This window comes from Fukomys damarensis, unplaced genomic scaffold (genome assembly GCF_012274545.1).
Source record: "Fukomys damarensis isolate Sample0158 unplaced genomic scaffold, DMR_v1.0_HiC HiC_scaffold_37, whole genome shotgun sequence".
In the NCBI taxonomy this organism is placed as follows: Eukaryota; Metazoa; Chordata; class Mammalia; order Rodentia; family Bathyergidae; genus Fukomys; species Fukomys damarensis.
In genome coordinates, this window is record NW_022900949.1 from 68,289,550 (window position 1) to 68,308,432 (window position 18,883).

An 18,883-nucleotide genomic window follows, 5' to 3' on the forward strand; every position below is an offset into this window, starting at 1 on the left:
ATATATATACACACACACACACACACACACACACACATATATATGTATATATAAACAATAGAAATATATGTGTGTTTATATATTATATATGTGTATGTATATTTTTATATATGTGTGTGTATATATTATATGTGTGTGTGTGTGTGTGTATAATAAAAATGAAAAAGATGTTCTAATTCCCAAAAACCTTCAAGAACTCTAAATCTTAATTCTGATAAAACAGCTCTGTGAAATATATACCACCAAACAGTACTATCATACCACAGATAAATGCTAATTTGAATGACCAGCCCAAATCGCTCCAGATTCAAATGTCCAGCTGCTCGTTCAGTATCCCCATTGGATTAACAGGTGCTTCAAACTTACTGATTCCCAAACAAAACTCTATCTTTTTTCCCTAAACCAACTCTACTCTTCCTCATCTCTGAGGTGGTTTCTCAGGATAATTAACCTGAAATCATTCTTGACTTCTCCCTTTCCTTTACATCCTATATTAAATTCTATTATAAAATATATCCAGCCAGGCGTGGTGGCACACACCTGTAATCCCAGCACTCGGGAGGCTGAGACAGGAGGATCTCTGTGAGTTTGAGACCAGCCCGAGCTACACAGTGAGTTCCAGGTCAGTCTCAACTACATAGTGAGACTCTGTCTCAAAAAAAACAAAAACAAAAACACCAAAAAAACAAAACAAAACAAAACAAAACCAAAAACAAAAAATGTATCCAAAATCCTACCATTTATCACTTTTACCACTGAGACTCCAAGCCATCCACCACTCTTGCTGGGCTATTGCAGCAACATTTTCATGGTCTGTTGTTGGCGCTCTTGCCCATGTTTCACATTCAATCTACTCCAAAGAGCTACCAAAGCGATCCCTTACACCACTGTTTAAAACATATTTAGAATAAATTCCAAAGTCCTTATCACAGCCTACAGGGCACAACACAGTCTAGTCCCTGGCTCTTCTCCAATGTCACCCCTTGTCACTCTCTCTCCCTTGCTCACTTGACTCCAGAAACTGGCTTTCTGCCATGCCTTGGCAACCATCATGTTTGCTTTATCTTTCTGAAGCCTCTGCACATTCTGTTGCCTCTCCTTGAACACTCCAGAAATTGTCATGACACAGTCTCTCACTTTGAACCTAGGCTCAAATCTCAGTGCCTTACAGAAAGCCTTTTCTGACCACCCTATCTAAAATAACCACATTTCCCTCACACCTGTCACTATAGCCCCTTGGTTTTTCTTCAGAGCACTTATTACTATTTCATGTAGTAGCACAATTATTTAAATATGTTCATTTCATCTCTCCCACTCTAGAATGAACAATAATAATACTGATAGAAATAATTATAGCTGAAACACCTTTTTTGCTTGCTTGCTTGTTTGTTTTTTGAAAAAAGGTCTCATTATGTAGTCCAGGCTGGCCTTGAACCCACTATGTAGCCCAGACTGGCCTAAAATTCACAGGATCCTTCTGCCTCAGCCTCCAAAGTGCTGAGATTAGACAGGTGTGGTGGCACATACCAGTAATCCCAGCACTCGGGAGGCTGAGGCAGGAGGATTGCTGTGAGTTCGAGACCAGCCGGGGCTACATAGTGAGTTCCAGGTCAGTCTCAACTACATAGTGAGAACCTGCCTCAAAAAATAAAAACAAAGTGCTGAGATTACAGGCATGCGGCACCACTCACGTTTGCAGAACCACCTTTAAATGATCACTAAGAACTAGGCAGTTAAAATGTTCACAGGTCTTAGTTCATTCAAACCTCAAAGGAACCCAGTAAGGTAAGTACTATTACTATCTGCACTTCACAAATGAGAAAATGAAGGCCCAGAGATGTTAAGCAATGTACACCCAATTACCAGATCACATGGCTACTAGGTGATGGAGCTGAGACTCAAACCATAGCAAGCAGCTTCTAGAAAGAACTCCCTTAACTGTTGTGCTCTATTCCCTTCATGAAAGGCAAGAAAGTAAAGCCTCTGACTATACCATTCTTTGGTATTGTCACAGTGCCTAAACATGCTTGATACAGGACAGGCTATCAAAAGCTATTTGCTAAAAGAAGAAAGAGAGGGGGAAAGAGGGAGAAGCAAACTCAAGACGCTGATAACTTGCTCTGGTTATACAGTTAAGGCTCTGCCCAGACGGACTCAAACTCACATCATCGGGCTCCATAGGCAGGTTCCTCCTACTGGGCCATGGGTTTTCTCACCCATTTCCTATTTATACCTTTGTCAGCCTGATAAAAAAATAAGTGACTCCCATATTTACAGATAAAAACAATGGATTTAGGAAGCTTAATAGGCTTTCTCAAGGACTGGGCCTAGTTCTTTTGTTCACTAACCTGGAATAGAACTACATTACCTGGTCCTGAAATTAGAGTTTTACCTACTACGTTCTCTTGCCTCCTTTAGATAATGTTAACGGTTCATGGAAAAAACCTGTTCTGTTCCCAAGCCAAAATAAAAATGAGAACATTTATTGTGTGAACTGTTGGCAGCAAGGGGCTTTTAAAACTTCCTTTTGTATCCTAGGACTCGGGAGGCTGAGGCAAGAGGGTCACCAGGGGTTCAAGGCAAACCTGGGCTACTAAGCGCCAAAAAAACAATAAATAAAGGAAAGAAAACTAACTAACTAACTAACTAAATCTTTTGTTTCTAGACATAGAATCTCCACTCAGGAAAACACTGATATTCCTTATAGCAGTGGAGGCAAACCTATGGCATGCATGCTATTGTGTTTTTCTTTTAAGACAAAAGATGCTAATGTGTGAGGTTTAATTGGAGCACTGGCACTTTGTGATACATGAGTTTTGGGTTATAACTTGGTATTTGGTCACTAAAAGGTTCATCATCAAAGATAGAGCAAAATATCATAGAAAGTAATCCAGGGACTAAAAGAAAAGAGCCAAAATTTTTAGCAATTTTTGAAATATAACAACCTAGTTGGAAAATTTCCATGCCAATAGCACAATTATAAGTTTATGTACTACTTTTAATTTTAGTACACTCTCTCTTTAAGAGCTGATGTGATGATCACAAAAAGTTTTTCTGGTACCACAAAGTATGGGCTAAAGGGAAGTTACATTTTCAGCTTTTAAAAACTTCTATTGAAGACATGTCAAAATAGTAAACAGTATATAAATGATAATCAGTTTGGTCAACCCAACACATACTTAGTCCTTGAGAAGGTCTTAAGGGTTTATTAAACCCTGGGCTCAGGCCTTCAGCAAAACACACTAAAAGTAAGTAACTTACTTCAACTTACATAGCTAATTTAAGTGAAAATTGAATTAGAGTTCAGGCCAGAGTATTGTTTTCCATTTAACTGTAATTGGCCTAACAGGTCACTGCTCTTACCACTGAGACACAATACCTGACACCTGCACTTGAAGCAGAGGTTTACTTTGGCTCATGTTTACAGCCTGTGGTCAGCTGGCTCAAGGCAGGATGATGGCCTGAGCAGAGGAGAGCTGCTCACAGCATGGCAGATACGAAGTGGAGTCAAGTGAGGAGAGAGGAAGGAAGATATACACTTCTGGGTCACACCCAGTGTCCGGCTTCTACCAACCAGGCCCACCCCTAAAAGCAGCCAGCTGTAAGGCCCCTATAATCCAACCACCTTTTAAAAGCCATGACTACGAGCAAATGATGCTTGTGGGGATGTCTAACTACAAACAATAACATTCTACCTAGGGCCCCCAAAAGATTCATGCATATTCCTTTATATAAAATGTATTTAGTCTATCTCTAAGAGTTGCCAGAGTTTTAATAGTGCCAGCACTGCTAAAAAGTCCAGTCTAAAGTCTCCTCTGAGATGCAAAGGCAAACTCTTACCTGTGAGCCCGAGCCCCTAAAAACTCAAAAGAAAGTTAAACACTTCCAACATACAATGGCACCAGATAAAATACCTATTCAAAAGGGAGAAACCTAGGATAGGAAGAAATCAGACCAAATCAAGAGCAAAACCCAAAAGGGCAAACATTAAATCTTGTAGTTCTATAACCAGCACCTGAAGCAAGCTGTGGTGAAATATGAGCCCCTATTGCACTGCAGACAGACACAGCCATCATGGCCTCTCTCTTGGGCTGGCTCTGCTTACTCCTTGTGACTTTCTTCAGATATTCCATGTTCCTGGCTTCCACAACTTCCTGAGGTCTCCACTGTACTTTTGGCTTCACTCTCACCGCTTCATGCACTGCCCTCTCCAGGAGCACACTGCCTGGCTTCACAGGCCTTCTTCTGAAATCTAGGTAGAAGCCTCCATGATTGTACAGCTCTTGCATTCTGTATCCTATAAAATCAGCACCAGATGGATGGCACCAAGGTTTCCTGCTCACTCCAGCAGTTGACAGGCCCTGTTGCATCACGGCTACAGGGGCCTCTGGGTGCCTGGATGGCTGACCACTATGAACAGAATCTCAGGAAACCATTTTCCTAGATGGCTTTTCTCAATGAATGCCCTGGGGCTATCTCTTCTAAAAGCTTAAATCTTGATAGGTGGATTTTTGCTGCCCATGCCCTTAAGCCATTTTTCCCATTGTAGGGGGAACCAAAGTACTTGGTTTCTTTTTAATGCTAATCTTTTCAGCAATCAGGCTCTCCTCTGCTCCACCTTTGCAGGCCCCAACTTTCTAGCCAAATTCAAAACTTTTTAAGGTATTCATCTGTGCCATTTTCTCTTAAGGGTTTTCAACACAGAGCTCTCTAAAAGCCCCAACAGTACCCATGCCACAGCCTCAACATTAGGTTGCCTTGAAATTTCCTCTGCCAGATTAATTAGTCTACCACTCTTAATCTCATTCTCCCACAAAATCTCAGGACATGAGCAAAATGCTGACAAATTTTTCACCAGAACATAACAAACAGAATCTAAAGTTCAGTTGTCATTTGGTATCCTTGCTACTGATTATTATGGTTTATATTTAGATGTCCCCCCAAAGCCTCCTGCAAACAAGGTGGGACTTTCTTTTTTAGAAATAGTTGAATCTGGAATGTGTGATACTGGGGCTAAGGATGTGTGATTACTAAACCTCTACATGTGAGTGATTAGTTTGGCACTGCCCTAATCCCAGTAGTCTGAATAAGATAAAGGGGACAAAAAGATGCTGTTAAACTCTCTTGTTCCTTTGCTACGTTGTGCATGACATGTTGTTTCTCCTCTCTGATGTGTGTTTGTCATCCCTGTCTTGGAGGCAGTCAACTATGGACTGAAACCTCCAAATTGTAAGCCAAATAAACCCCTTCCCCTTTAACTTTAGGAATTGTGTATTTTGTCTCAGCAATAAGAAAAAAGTAACACACTGATCTTTGCCAGCTGCATTACTATCAGCATGCTGGTCTTCTGAGCTCCCACCAGAGTCTCTCATTTAAACTTAGTTTATAGCATTCTGGGGCTGCTTCTACAGCTGGCAATTCCAAACTTCCTTAATTCCTTCAGTGAACCAATTCCAAAGGTTTCTGAACCGCACAATCAGGTACTCACTGCATGAATCCCACTTCTGATGTAATCTGAGATAATTTTGTAAAGGATAATATTTAAAGGAAGAGAAGAAAAATGTCAAATTTGCACTACCTTTTGTATACCAAAAGGAACAATCTAACAGTGTGAACAGTTATCAATATATGCTGAATATCAATGCCCTTCTGGATATCAATGTCTTTGATATACAAAGCACTGATATTGACAATATATAAAAAACTTCAAAAACAGCAAAAGAAAGATAAAAAATATACAATAAATCCAATGGGCATTTCTCAAAAAAGACATACAAATGGCCGAACAGGTATATGACAAATACTCAATGTCACTAATCATCGAGGAAACATATATCAAAATCACAATAAAGTATCACTTCACCTCAGTCAGAATGGCTATTAGCAAAAGACAGGAAGACAAGAGTCAGAGAAGATATGGAAAAAAGAGAACCAGTGCATACTGTTGATGGGAATGTAAATTAGTACAGCCATGATGGAAAACAGTATGGAGGTTCCTCAAAAAGTTAAAATAGAATTAACTATTACATTACTGGGTTATATCCAAAAGAAACAAAATCAGAGTACGGACAAACCACTGGCCGTCCCATATGGATTACAGCACTATTCACAATAGCCAAAAAATCAAAACAACCTATTAAATGATGAATGAATAAAGAAAATGTGACTCATAGACACAATAGAATACTATTCAGACATATAAAAAAGAATAAAATCCTATCAATTTCTAATAACAGATGAACTGGAGATCTTTATGTTAAGTGAAATTACTCAGGCACAAAAGACAAATCTCATAGAAGTTGAGATCAAAATGGTTATTAGCAGAGGCTGGGGAGAGTAGGGAGGAGGAAAGATTGGGAAAAGTTGATTAATAGGTACTAATCTATAGTTAGGATAGCAAATAGTTTTGGTGTGCTACTGTACAGTGCAGTGACTATAATTAATGACAGTAATGAAGTATACATTTCAAAAATCTGAAAGATTTTGAAAGTTTTTGCCAGAAAGAAATCATAAGTAAATCATGACATAAAGTTAATCTGATTTAAATATCAGAAACTTTATACATATGTCAATACGTTACACTGCTATCACATTAATATGTATACTTTTTATGTTTTCATGGAACCCTTAAAAAACAAACATTTGGAGCACCAGCAGTATTAGTTTGTTTGATGAGTAAACTCCCTTCACCTAGTCATATTTTCCATGCAACAGTTATCAAACTATTCCTGAATGCTAGAATATCTTAGAGCCACTTAACAGATTGTACATTACGTACATTAAATGAGTTAGATTTAAAATTAATCATTTAATATATAAAGAAATAATTAAGGAACACAATTCATTTTCAATGCAATTTTGCTTCAGTATCTTAGGTATAAAAAGAACAAATAACTTAAAAAAATTTCCTCAGGCCTAAGAAGACATTTTGTCAAGCAATAAAAAATATCTGTTACTAAGGACACAGTTAGGATCCTAAATACATTTCAATGTACCACATCATTTCATATTTTATGGCTACTCATTATTCCAAGCACTACCTTGGATATATAAATTGATGGAGTTTAGTACCAAGAGATAATGTAGTATGTATTAAAAGAAAAACAAAAGTAGAAAGCAAGGAAAGATATTGCCATTTCACATGAAAAATTATAGGCTTGTCAATTTAATGTCAATGGCATCAATGTCAATAAATGCCTTATATGAGACAGCACAAGTTATGTGTCTTTGAAATTCTACCAGATCACAGTAGTTACTTAGCATATCTGTGTGTTCTAAAATTTAATACTGTGAATCTCTAAATCAATTACAATTTTTTTTCTATATCATTCTCAACTTATCTCTAAAACTTTGGTTTTCCTTTGGTGTTTTAACAAGATATCAATAAATAAAACACATTGGCAAAACAAAACAAAACAAAAAACCTTAACTGTTCAGAAAAGAACATGTCAATCGTGCCTCTATTTTGAACAAAATCATCCCAAAATAATTAAGAATTCGGAATTATCTAGTAAAGAAGAAATTTTGTTGTTTAAACAGATGATGAGAGAAGGAAACTGCTGTTCATTTTTAGCCTCAAATGATGTGATGAACAGGAGAGAAGAAAAGTGATACCTGTACTTACTGTCGTTGGATCCCATGCTAATGAGGTCGTCAGAATCAACATTGTGAACAATGGCTGCTTTGTATCCCGCTCTCTGTGCATTTAAAACCTACAAATCAGAAAATACTTATGAAGAAGACAGTGGTTCATCATAACATCCCTCAACCTCAATATATATCAATGAGTCTATATTATTTAGCAGGAACTAGATTATGTATACAATAGGCTTAACTCTCAGGTATTCTTCAAACAAGATGTTTACAGCTCATCATCAAAGATTTCTTTAGATATATTCCTGATTTCATTTATGGTGTTAAGTCAAATCAGAAGCAATGAAGGACAAGGTCACTTAAAAATTAAAACAAACATTAAAAGTCTGTTTAGGCTGGGTGTGGTTGTGTACACCTGTAATCCCAGCACTCAGAGGGCTGAGGCAGGAATAACAGCCTGCTATATAGTGAGTCCAAGGCCAGCTTGAACTATATAGCCAGCCCTTGCCTAAAAAAAAATCTGTCTAGCTCAAAAATAGAGACTTGCTGTGATCAGGCTCAGGAGTCAAATGTTCTGGGGAGTCAAAGGCAACTTCTGCTATTTATTAGTGGAATAAACTCAGGCAAAATATTTTTATTTTTAAGCCCGTTTCCTAAATTTAAAATGGGAATGACAATAATTTTTAATCACATATAAAAACACTTTAAAATGCTTAAAGTCATTCCTAACACATAGAAATGTGTCAAATACAAACAATTTATTATTAGCTTGATGCTCAGGGTTTTTCTAAATTCATTATGAAAGCTTTGAAGAAATTAAAAATACCTCCAGCCCGAAGTTACTTACGGTGGTTCTACATAGCTTTTCTACTTCTGCAAAATAATAACCTTTGCACCACAAGAATATAGCTGGATATGAGGAAGGGAATAAGGTAGAGGTACGAGAAGAATGTAAAGGAATGAGGGGATGGATACAATCAAAATATGTGCATCTTCGAAAGTCCCACACTTGTTGTGCACGTATGAAAGCACCACACAATGTTTTGTAAAATTAATAAGCATTAGGAAAAATACATTTTAAAAAGAATATTATAGTTTCTAACCCTTATTTCTTACTTATTACACATAAACTTATTTATTAATTATGTTACCATAGCAGTAAAGACTTCACTTAGCTTTTTTTGAGACAGGGTCTCGCTATGTAGTTCAGGCTGAATACACTGAACTCACTATGAAGTACCCTGAACCTACTGTGTTGCCCAGGCTGGCCTTGAACTAGCAGCCATCCTCCTGCCTCAGCCTCCTGAGTGCTGGGATAACAGGCGTGCACCACCAGGACCAGCTTAATGATCATTTTTAACTGTTCCCAAAAAGTTAACCAAGTAACTAGAGAGAAACATTCCTTTCCATAGCCAAGCATATTTCCATAGCATATTCTGTCATAGACACAACTTAAGAAATATAAGATTTGCATTAAAAGCTATTTCCTGCTAATAGAAAACTTAAGTTTTAAATTTCATTTTAACTGCCCGCCTCACATGTGCAAGGGCCCGAGTTCAATCCCTGGTAGCAAAATAAAATAAGCTTCATTTTAAAGCACATCTTTACTGAAAGTATATCATTTAACCTTTTTTTCATTATAGAAGGACATATATGAGAACATGAAAGTAACATGTTAGGACACAGAGGAAAGTGGTCTCTGGAATCATAAGACTTAAAACTGTAGTTCAATTCTATAAATATTTGTTGAGTTTGCATTATGAGCAAGATATTATATGTTGGAGACCATGCAGAGCTCACAGAGGAATGGGAAATTGTCATTATCCTTAGGAGGCCCTCCATGCTCATGGATGTCCAATCTGGTCAAATGCTTTCTTGTTTCCACTCATACTACTGTCTCTGCTCGGAAGAGGTTTGGCTTCTGAATGCCTACCAGGCCTTCGAATTCCATGTCATCTCCATGAATAAAGCCTGCACTGTCCCATGCCCTATTTCGTGTGGTTTCTATCCATAATAACTGCTCCTTGCTTAGAATGTATCAATCTTTATTTGTATTTTTTCTTCAAGATCTTATATAGTGTCATATGTATACTGTATCATGGCATATGATCTGAAGAGACAAAGTAATTATCAATTTCATAAGATGTTTTCCCACTCATAAATGATTAAGATCCATAAATATAAGTGAATGAATTTACAACATGCTAAGTGTGTGACTGAATCTAACCATTAGACTTGGGTTTTTGTTTTTGTTTGGGGGATTGGGATTAGACCCAAGACATTCAACATCTCTAGCCCTTTGTTTTTTGAGACCAGGTCTTGCTAAGTGCCTAAATTGCCCAGGCTGGGCTCAAATTTGTGATCTTCCTCCCTCAGCCTCCCAGAGTGCTAGGGATACAGGCATGTTCCACCACAAGCTGGGTCACTGACTTCTTAAAACTGTATCAAGCAACTGAGGAGTATTTCTTTTATATACCCAAAACACAACTGTTTCATAAATACAATATAAAATTAATCACTATCAAAAGCTATTCTCTGCTAACAAAATAACTAAATTTCTAAAATAGAAGATTTGGGACACTACAAAAATGGGAAGGAATTCTGCAAGCTTAAATGTGAACTCCACCAAACAAAAAAATAGAAGCATGTTTTCAAAACTTAACAAGTATGGCTTTCTGCAAGGTTTCTGTTGTTGTTTTTATTGATTTTTAAAATAAAGATGTAAAATTAAATCAAGGAACACATTAACATATGGGCTAACAGTCTTATGAATACAAACAAAAGATATTCATGTTTAAGAACTATAAAACTCATGTGTCAGTCAAATTAAATTACATTTTCAACTAAGCAGCAGCTGGTAATTTCAAGAACACATGAGGCAGAAATAAAACCTAAATCATCTTAGTAATCATATGCAAGGACTCACATTCATAGAATGCAACCTCAAACACATGGTGTCAGAGAGCAGCAAAGAACTCAAAGATTCATGAATAAAAAGCACGCACTGTGAACAAAAACCTAAATCCAAAATAGCTATCAAAACTGAAAAGTGCATTAAAAAGCCTTCTGAAATGTATTGCCAATCTGTCTTTTTAAGGAGACTGATCGGAGCTATTAGTTCAAATTATACTAAATGCACTGAATATTTTACATCTAATCGGCAAATCAGATGCAACTGAATTATGAAGACCAGGTGGCATCTAACCAAGACTTTTAAGAAATAAGGAATGCTTAGCTTGTTATTATAAATAGCCAGTCTGTCAGTAGATAGTGAGCTGCTGTCAATAAGACAGGTTCTGAAAGGCACAATGACAAAACAGTTCATCTTTTTTCTAGTCTGAACAAATTCATAATACTGCCACAAACAAAACACAGTTTATAAGAAAAAAGAAGAAACTTATGTTAGCAAGATAATCATAAACAGAGATTTGGGGTGGGGTTTACTGGAGATCAAACCCAAAGCCTTCACACTGATCTATATTCTCAGCCTGGAGTTTTGTTTTGTTTTGCTTTGTTTTTTGAGCCAGGGTCTTGCTAAGTCACAAAGTTGCCCAGGCTGGTTTTGAACTTGTGATTCTCTTGCTGCAGGTGCCCAGAGTGCGGGAATTACATAAGCCACCACACCCAGGATGAACGGAGAGATGTTAACAAACCCATCAAAATGAGAGTTAGAAAAACTATTTTTTTTGTTTGTTTGGTTGCTTGGGGTTTTTTTTTTTTTAATTATTATTCATTAGGTTTACTGGCACAATTTAGGTATAACTATGATCACACTCATCATTGGGAGTTTGTACCTGTACACCATATATCGTGGTTGGTTGGTTTTTTGAGGATCTTACTTGGCAGTTCAGGCTGGCTCTGAACTCATGCAGCCCATGCTGGCCTCAAACTCACAGCAATACTCCTGCCTCATCCTCTCCAGTGCTGGGATTACAGGCATGCACCACTATGTCTGGCGGAAACCACTGATAAAACAATGTAACAAAGTTCCTGAAACAAAAGCTATTTGAGTAACAGAAATCTGTCTGATAGACATTTATATTCCAATATTCAATATAACTCTACAATGTGGATTTTTTCTTTTCCATGTTTTAAAAACAAGTGTGCCTTCGGTCACACTTAGGCAGAGCTGAGGTTTGAACACTACCTGGTTAAGTGGAGGAGCACTGGTGCTAAGGTTGGAACAACCCCCAAAGGCCCATGTGTTTAATAAACACTTGTGGGCTGGGGATTTAGCTCAGCGGTTCCGCGGCCTGCCTTTGCAAGTGCAAGGACCCAAGTTCGATCCCCGGTACCGGAAAAAACAAAAACAAGAACAGTGAAATCTAATAAACACTTGTTTCTTAGCTTGGCATTATTAGAAGGTGGTAGAGACTTGACTGAGACGTGAGGCCTGGTGGGAAGTCTTAGGTCGCTGGGGTAGAAGGTGCCCTCAAAAGCAGTCTGACAACACTGGTCTCTTCCTCTTCCTGTTTCCAAGCCACCATGTGGTAACTAGCTTGCTCCACCAAACACCCCTGCCATGATTTACATTTTCAGCACTGTCTCAAAAGCAACAGGGCTAAAACACCATGGACTGAAATCTTTGAAACTGTGAACAAAAATAACCCTTTTCTGTTAATAAGCTAATATCTCAGGTATTTGTTATGGTGGCGCAGAGCTACACAACAGGGTTTCCCAGTGGGGCAGGTTGAGGTTCAGGATTACTGATCCTGTGCTTCCCCCAAAATAAGACCTAACTGGAAAACAGGTGCTGGTGGTTACCACGGTGATGGCCAGTGGCATGCAGAAGATTATACCTCACTATTCTCTGGCTTGCTGGCTACGCTGTAATAGCAGGTATGGTAAGGTGATTAGAGCTGGCATTTTTTACCTCTAGTTTTCGAGGCAGATTATTTTCCAGATAGGTCTTACTTTCAAGGAAACAAAGTCTTACTTAGTATTTTACAAATGTCTGAAAAGTGAAATTAAGAAAGCATTAAGACTCAGATAACGTTAATCCTAAAATCCTCTGGGCAAATAAAACCTATAAACAAAATTGTACACAGAAGAAGAAAGTTGTTAAAATATTGGGATAGAGTTTATAGAAACTTAAAGGATGAAAAAGCTGTGGGGTAAAATACTTACGGCAGATTTTTATGAGACTTGAATTATGCCTCAATGAAGTGAGGAATAAAAGTGAGGAAATGTGGTTTAACAGTGAAAACCAATGGAAGAATTTTTTCATATGCAGAGGAGAGCAAGAAGAAGACAAATGATATATTAAAAGACATGTTCAAAACAATCTTGCTCTTGTTATAAGATTAGGCAAGAAACCTCTATAAAATTAGTATAATATATTCCATTTATAGGTTGTTCTTAGGATTAAGTAATTTAATGCATATAAAGTACTTCAAGTAGCACTTAGTACCTGGCACATACCAAATAAGTGTTAGATACAATTATGGTCATTGTGATTAGTTTTTATTGTTGCTGAAATTTTTTAACAAAGTTAAAATATTAGTTAAAATTTTAGTTACAAGTCATATTTTTCTTTATTATTAAAACAAGTAACAAAAGTAGAAGTAAGGAAAAAACAGTCAGTATTGGGGAAATTCACCTCCTGTACTCTGGCTTAAGTATAAATTTAAAAATACAAGTATCTTAAGATGTATTTTGAGTCTTAAGCATCAGTACGAGAATGACTACATTTTCTTGAACTTGAGTGACTAAAGTATTTTTGCTTCATTATCTACTTTCCTGGCCAAGAATGAACTCAGGTTCATATCTTAAATTGATGTTATAAAATATTTTCCATTAATAGTATTATCTACAAAGTATCCCACAGATAAATTTCTATTTGCTGGTAAAAGACCGACTGCTATCTTTTTCATAATTACAACATGGTAACACCCACTCTCACTGCCTCTGTTCAACACTGCTTCCCTCACTTGGCCAACACAGTAGGTGTGAGGGGAACGGGTGTGCACAAGCACGCAGAAGAAAGGACGCAGAAGTAAGGCAGAACTTGGGGGCTGACATCACCATCTACTTAGATGACCCATAAAAAGACTACAGAAGAAATAACAGTTTGGAATTCCACATCCAACTAGATATCTCTTCAAAGAATGCAGGTGAAATTAAGGTGCTGGTGGATTAAGAAAAAGAGAGACAGAGAAACAGAATTTGTTAATGGTCCTGTAAGTAATATAAGAGGGTAAAATGAATGGAGGGGAGACAATAATTTGAATCAACAGAAACAAATAGTAGTAAATATAACTACAAGTTATTATGAAAACAGTGTACAGACATTTTGGCTTATAACTCTTTTCTTCTATCTGTTTTAAAAAACACCCACATAAAACAGTAACACTGATTGGCTTGTAACATTGGAAAATGCATTTTCCAGAAAATAATAGTACAGGGCCAGGGATTTAGCTCAGTGGTGCCACTGCCTGCCTTGCAAGCTGAAGGACCTGAGTTCAATCCCTAGTAGCAAAAAGAAAAGAAAAGAAAAGAAAAGAAAAGAAAAGAAAAGAAAAGAAAGGAAGAAAGAAAGAAAGAAAGGAAGAAAGAAAGAAAGAAAATAATAGCACAATCAAAATGCAAGTGTATTAAAATAAAGTTTTTGTGGATTGTTTAAATTGAATTAGTATTAAGCCTACCTACATTGTTCAAATAAAACTGAAAATTATAATACCGAGGGGAACCATTTTCAAAATAACTTACAAACATACTAAAAGAAACAAAGTTTAAAGGTATGCTAGAAAATATCTATTTAACACAAAAGAAGGCAGGAATAAAGAAAATAAAAATTAAGCAGGGCATGGTGGCACACGCCTGTAATCCCAGCACTCAGGAGGCTGAAGCAAGAAGATCACCACAAATTGAAGCCAGCCTGGGCTACACAGTGAATTCAAAGCCGATCTGTACTGTATAGAAAGACCTTATTAAAAAAAAAAAAAAAAAAAAAAAAAAAAAATTAAGACCATAAGACACATAGAAAACAACAAAGAGACAGATGCAAACCTCATCACATAACTACATTAAATGTGAACAGGTTAAGCATCTTAATCAAAAGCCAAACATTAGCGGCCTGCGCGGGAGCTCCCGGCCTGCGCGACAACAGACCAGGAAGGCCCCAAAGACCCCGGAGGGGGTTTCTTCAGCTGCCTGTCTGCCTGCCTGCCTGCGATCACCCGGCGGCGTGCACGCGAGCTCCCGGCCTGCGCGACAACAGACCCAGGAAGGAAGGTAGCCGCGAGGGCGCCCTTGAAACACCCACACGACCCACCCCGTTCTCAAAACTCCTGATAGGGCCAGTCCTTAGACCAACTCTGCAGAGGCATAGGTTCCCATGAAGGGTAGTTTTCTGAGCTCCGAACTTTGAACATCTTTAAGGAAAGGGCAGGGGAAACCTGTAATAGAAAGGAGTGGAGTTCAACCCTGAGGGTAAGAAAACTAAAGTTAGGCCTTGTAGATTGTGTTCAGTCTCAGTCGTGAGGAACAGCCATTGGCTAGCTAAGACCAGGGGATTGGGTTCCGCATATGACTGTGCATGTGGTATAATATGAGATCAGAGATAGCCTGAAAGAGGACCTTCAAATTCTTTTTCTTTCCCTCTCTCTTTTCTCTTTTTTCCTCTTTCCACCCTAAAATTTCTTTCTTTTTTCTGTCCTCTCTCTACAACTCAGTCTCTTGCTCCACCATAGTGTCCCTCATCTCCCTTTTTATTCCAGTTCCTGAATAACTCAGACTTCTTTTATTATTTTTTGTTTTTAGGAGGGGTTTCTCTTTATGTTCTTTTCTCCAGTCATTTTACCTCACTCATGGCTCTGTACCTTCAAGGGAAGGCAAGCGCCTGTTACTGTTAAGGGGATATATTCCTGTCCTTATTCCTGCACTCTCTCTATCCCCCCTGAACTTAATAGCTTTGTAAAGATAGTAAGGTAATTCTACAACCTCTGGATTCACTTCAAACCTGCTCTAATTCTTTCACTTATCTAATCCTCTTGTTCTAAGTCGAACCCCCCATCCTAAATGGTAAAGATGCCATATTGAAAAGAATATTCACTGCAAACATACTATGAGCTGCTTCTTGAAATTAATCTAATTCACATGAGTTAAAGGTGATACATTAATGACTACCATAAGTGGTCAGTTGGCAAGCTGTGCCTGATCCTATTGGGCTGCTGAATGTATCAATTGGGACAAAGAGTGGTGATTGATTTAAAGAGTTGTTTTCTCTGATATTATGAAAACGAGAATGTCTATGAGTCATTAGAAACTCAAAAGCTAAAACGCAACTATATTAGGAAGATTTAAGTAATACCCAGAAATTAAAGAAGGACAACCCAACAATAAAAATAAAAATGAGAAAACACTTAAGCAAGACACAAAAACAAATATCCAGTTCACCAATAGCAAATAGTAGGACAAATGAGGATGAAAAGTCTGATAGTGAACCAACAGGACTCCCTGGACCCATAGCACAGGAGGTAACAAAATTGATCAATCAGGCTCTAGAAAAATTCAAATCAGAAATAATTTCCCAGCTAGCCAGAGAGATGATGAGCAAAATAGAAGTCATGATTCGAGACTCTAGAGCAGAAACTGAGAAAAAAATAGATGAGCTCAAGACTGTGATAGAAGCCATGAAGACTCAGCATAAGAAAGACATGGAAACAATGAATGCCCAACAGAGGAAAGAAATGGAATCCATAAAACAGATTCAAACAGATATCCAGGAGATTAAAAACTCTATTGAAAGTGTACGAAACAGAATAAAAGATTGCGAAGATAGAATTTCAGATATAGAAGATAGGATAGCAGTCAGTGACCATGAAAAAAGAAGTCTATTAAAAACAGTAAGGGATCATGAGAAATCAATCCAACAACTCCTAGACGATACAAAGAAAAATAACATAAGACTAATAGGAATTCATGAAAAAACAGGAGAAAACACAAATGATATAAAAAAGCTCTTCACAGAATTAATGACAGAAAACTTCCCAAACAGAAGGGAAGAATTAGACATACAGATAAGTGAGGCATATAGAACCCCAACTAGCCACGATCAAAAAAAATCTACACCTAGACATATAATAATCAAGATTCCAGAAATCCAACAGAAAAGCCAAACATTAGGCCAGGGATTTAGCTCAGTGGTTCTGCCACCTGCCTTGCAAGTGCAAGGACCCAAGTTTGATCCCCCGTACCAAAAAAAAAAAAAAAGCCAAACATTGGCAGAATGATCTACACATATGTTGTCTGTAAGTCTTTTACTCAATTCAAAGATACAGCCAGGTGTGGTGGCACATGCCTGTAATCCCAGCACTCAGGAGGCTGAGGGAGGAGGATCGCTGTGAGTTCGAGATCAACTTGAGCTACATAGTGAGTTCCAGGTCAGTTTCAATTACATAGTGAGACCCTGTCTCAAAAAAAAGATACAAATATTATCTGAAAGTAAAAAGAAAAGAAAAAATACACCACGCAAATATTACAACAATGAACTTTAAGATTTAGTAATAAGAAAGACAGACATTGGAGATATATACACCTAATGATAAACCTCCAAAAAACAAGCAGAAACTTGGAGAATTAAAGGAAGAAATGCTCAATTCAACAATAATAGCTGAAGACCACAATGCTCCATTCTCAAAAATAGAACAACTCATCAGAAGATCAATAATGAAACAGGATTATTTGAGCCATGATTTATAAGTAACAGACATCTATAGAACATTCCACCAAACACAGGACAATAAACATTCTTCTCAAGTGTATATTCTTTAAGCTAGAACACAATGGGGCTTTAAATCAAAACTTTAAAAGTGTTAAAATCACACAAAGTATATTTTTTCAAATATAATGGAATGAAATTAAAAAAATTCATTGAGATATTCTCAAGTATGTTAAAATTAAGCAACATATTCCTAAATAACCAATGATATAAGAAATCACAGAGACAAATTTTCAATACCTTGAGATGAAGACAAAAGCAAAGTATCAAAGCTTACAGGACAGCTGACTGTAGCACACACCTGTCTTACTGCCTTGAGGCAAGATGAGGCAGGAGCACTGCAAGTTTGAGTCCCACCTAGGCAATTTAATAATACTCTGTCTTAAAATAAAATCATTACAGGGACTGGGCCTGTAGCTCAGAGTTAGAGAGCTCCTGGGTCTGATTCTCAGTACCAGAAAAGAAAGGAAAAAACTCACAGAATGTAGATAACATCATGCTTCTGAGAAGATCGATAGATATCCTTTCATAGCTTAAAAAAAAACCCGGGTCATCGCTCAAGCGCCGGGAGGTAGCCTGGGCCCCGATCCACCACGGGAAGGAGAGACACATCTGCTCCCGACCCAGCCGACATCGCTCAAGCGCCAGGAAGGTAGCTGCGCAGGCGCCCCTGAACCCCCATAAGCCCCTCCTCTCAGACCTCCTGAATGTGCCAGTCTTTGGACCCACTCTGCAGAGACAGAGGTGGTCATAAAGGGTATTTATCAGAGTTCCCAACTTTGAACATCTTTAAAGAAAGGCCACGAGAACCCTGTAATAGAATGTTGTGGAGTTGAACCATTCAGAAGGTTGGGGAACTCAATCTGGGCCTTGCAGCCCGAGGTCAGTAAGCATCATGAGGTTCAACAATCAGCTAGGATCAGGGATCTTGCATTCTCGCTCTGTCCGAGCCATTAAATTGTAAATACACTATATTTAAATTTTGTTCACTGCAGACATGTTCTGGACTGCTTCTTGATTTCAATTTAATTCAAATGATTTAAGGGTGATAGACTAGTGACTACCACAGGTGGTCAGTGTCCAAGTTGTGCTTGATCTTAATGTGTTGCTGACTGTATCAGTTGGGATAAAGCATTGCGGTTGATTTGATGAGCTCTTTTCTCTGATGTTATGAAGATGAGAATGTCTGTGGGTCGTTACAGACACAGAAGCTAGGGCTCAACTATATCAGCAAGATTTGGGTGATAATCCAGAGATTAAACCAAGGACAGTCCGACAACAAAAAAAAAAATGAGAACACACTTAAGCAAGACACAAGGACAGACTTCCAGTTCACCAATGGCAAACAGTAGGGCAAATGAGGATGAAAAGGCTGATAGTGAACCACCAGGACACCCTGAACTCAAAGCACAGGAAGTAACAGAACAGATCAATCAGGCTCTAGAAATATTCAAAACAGAAATAATTTCCCAGATAACCATAGAGATAGTGAGCAAAATGGAAGTCTTGATTCGAGACTCTAGAGCAGAAACTGATAAAAAAATAGAAGAGCTCAGGACCATGATAGAA

General features: G+C 37.8%; 1 protein-coding gene across 3 annotated transcripts in view; it reads right to left on the minus strand.

Annotated features, from left to right (window-relative positions):
- Positions 1-18,883, minus strand: part of Rnf13 (ring finger protein 13) — a 137,232-nt gene that overhangs the window by 55,156 nt on the left and 63,193 nt on the right. For all 3 annotated transcript variants that reach the window (XM_010625296.2, XM_019207640.2, XM_019207641.2), the window contains one exon: positions 7,625-7,712. In XM_010625296.2, coding sequence (XP_010623598.1) covers positions 7,625-7,712 — 88 coding nt within the window. The remainder of the gene's footprint in view (positions 1-7,624; positions 7,713-18,883) is intronic.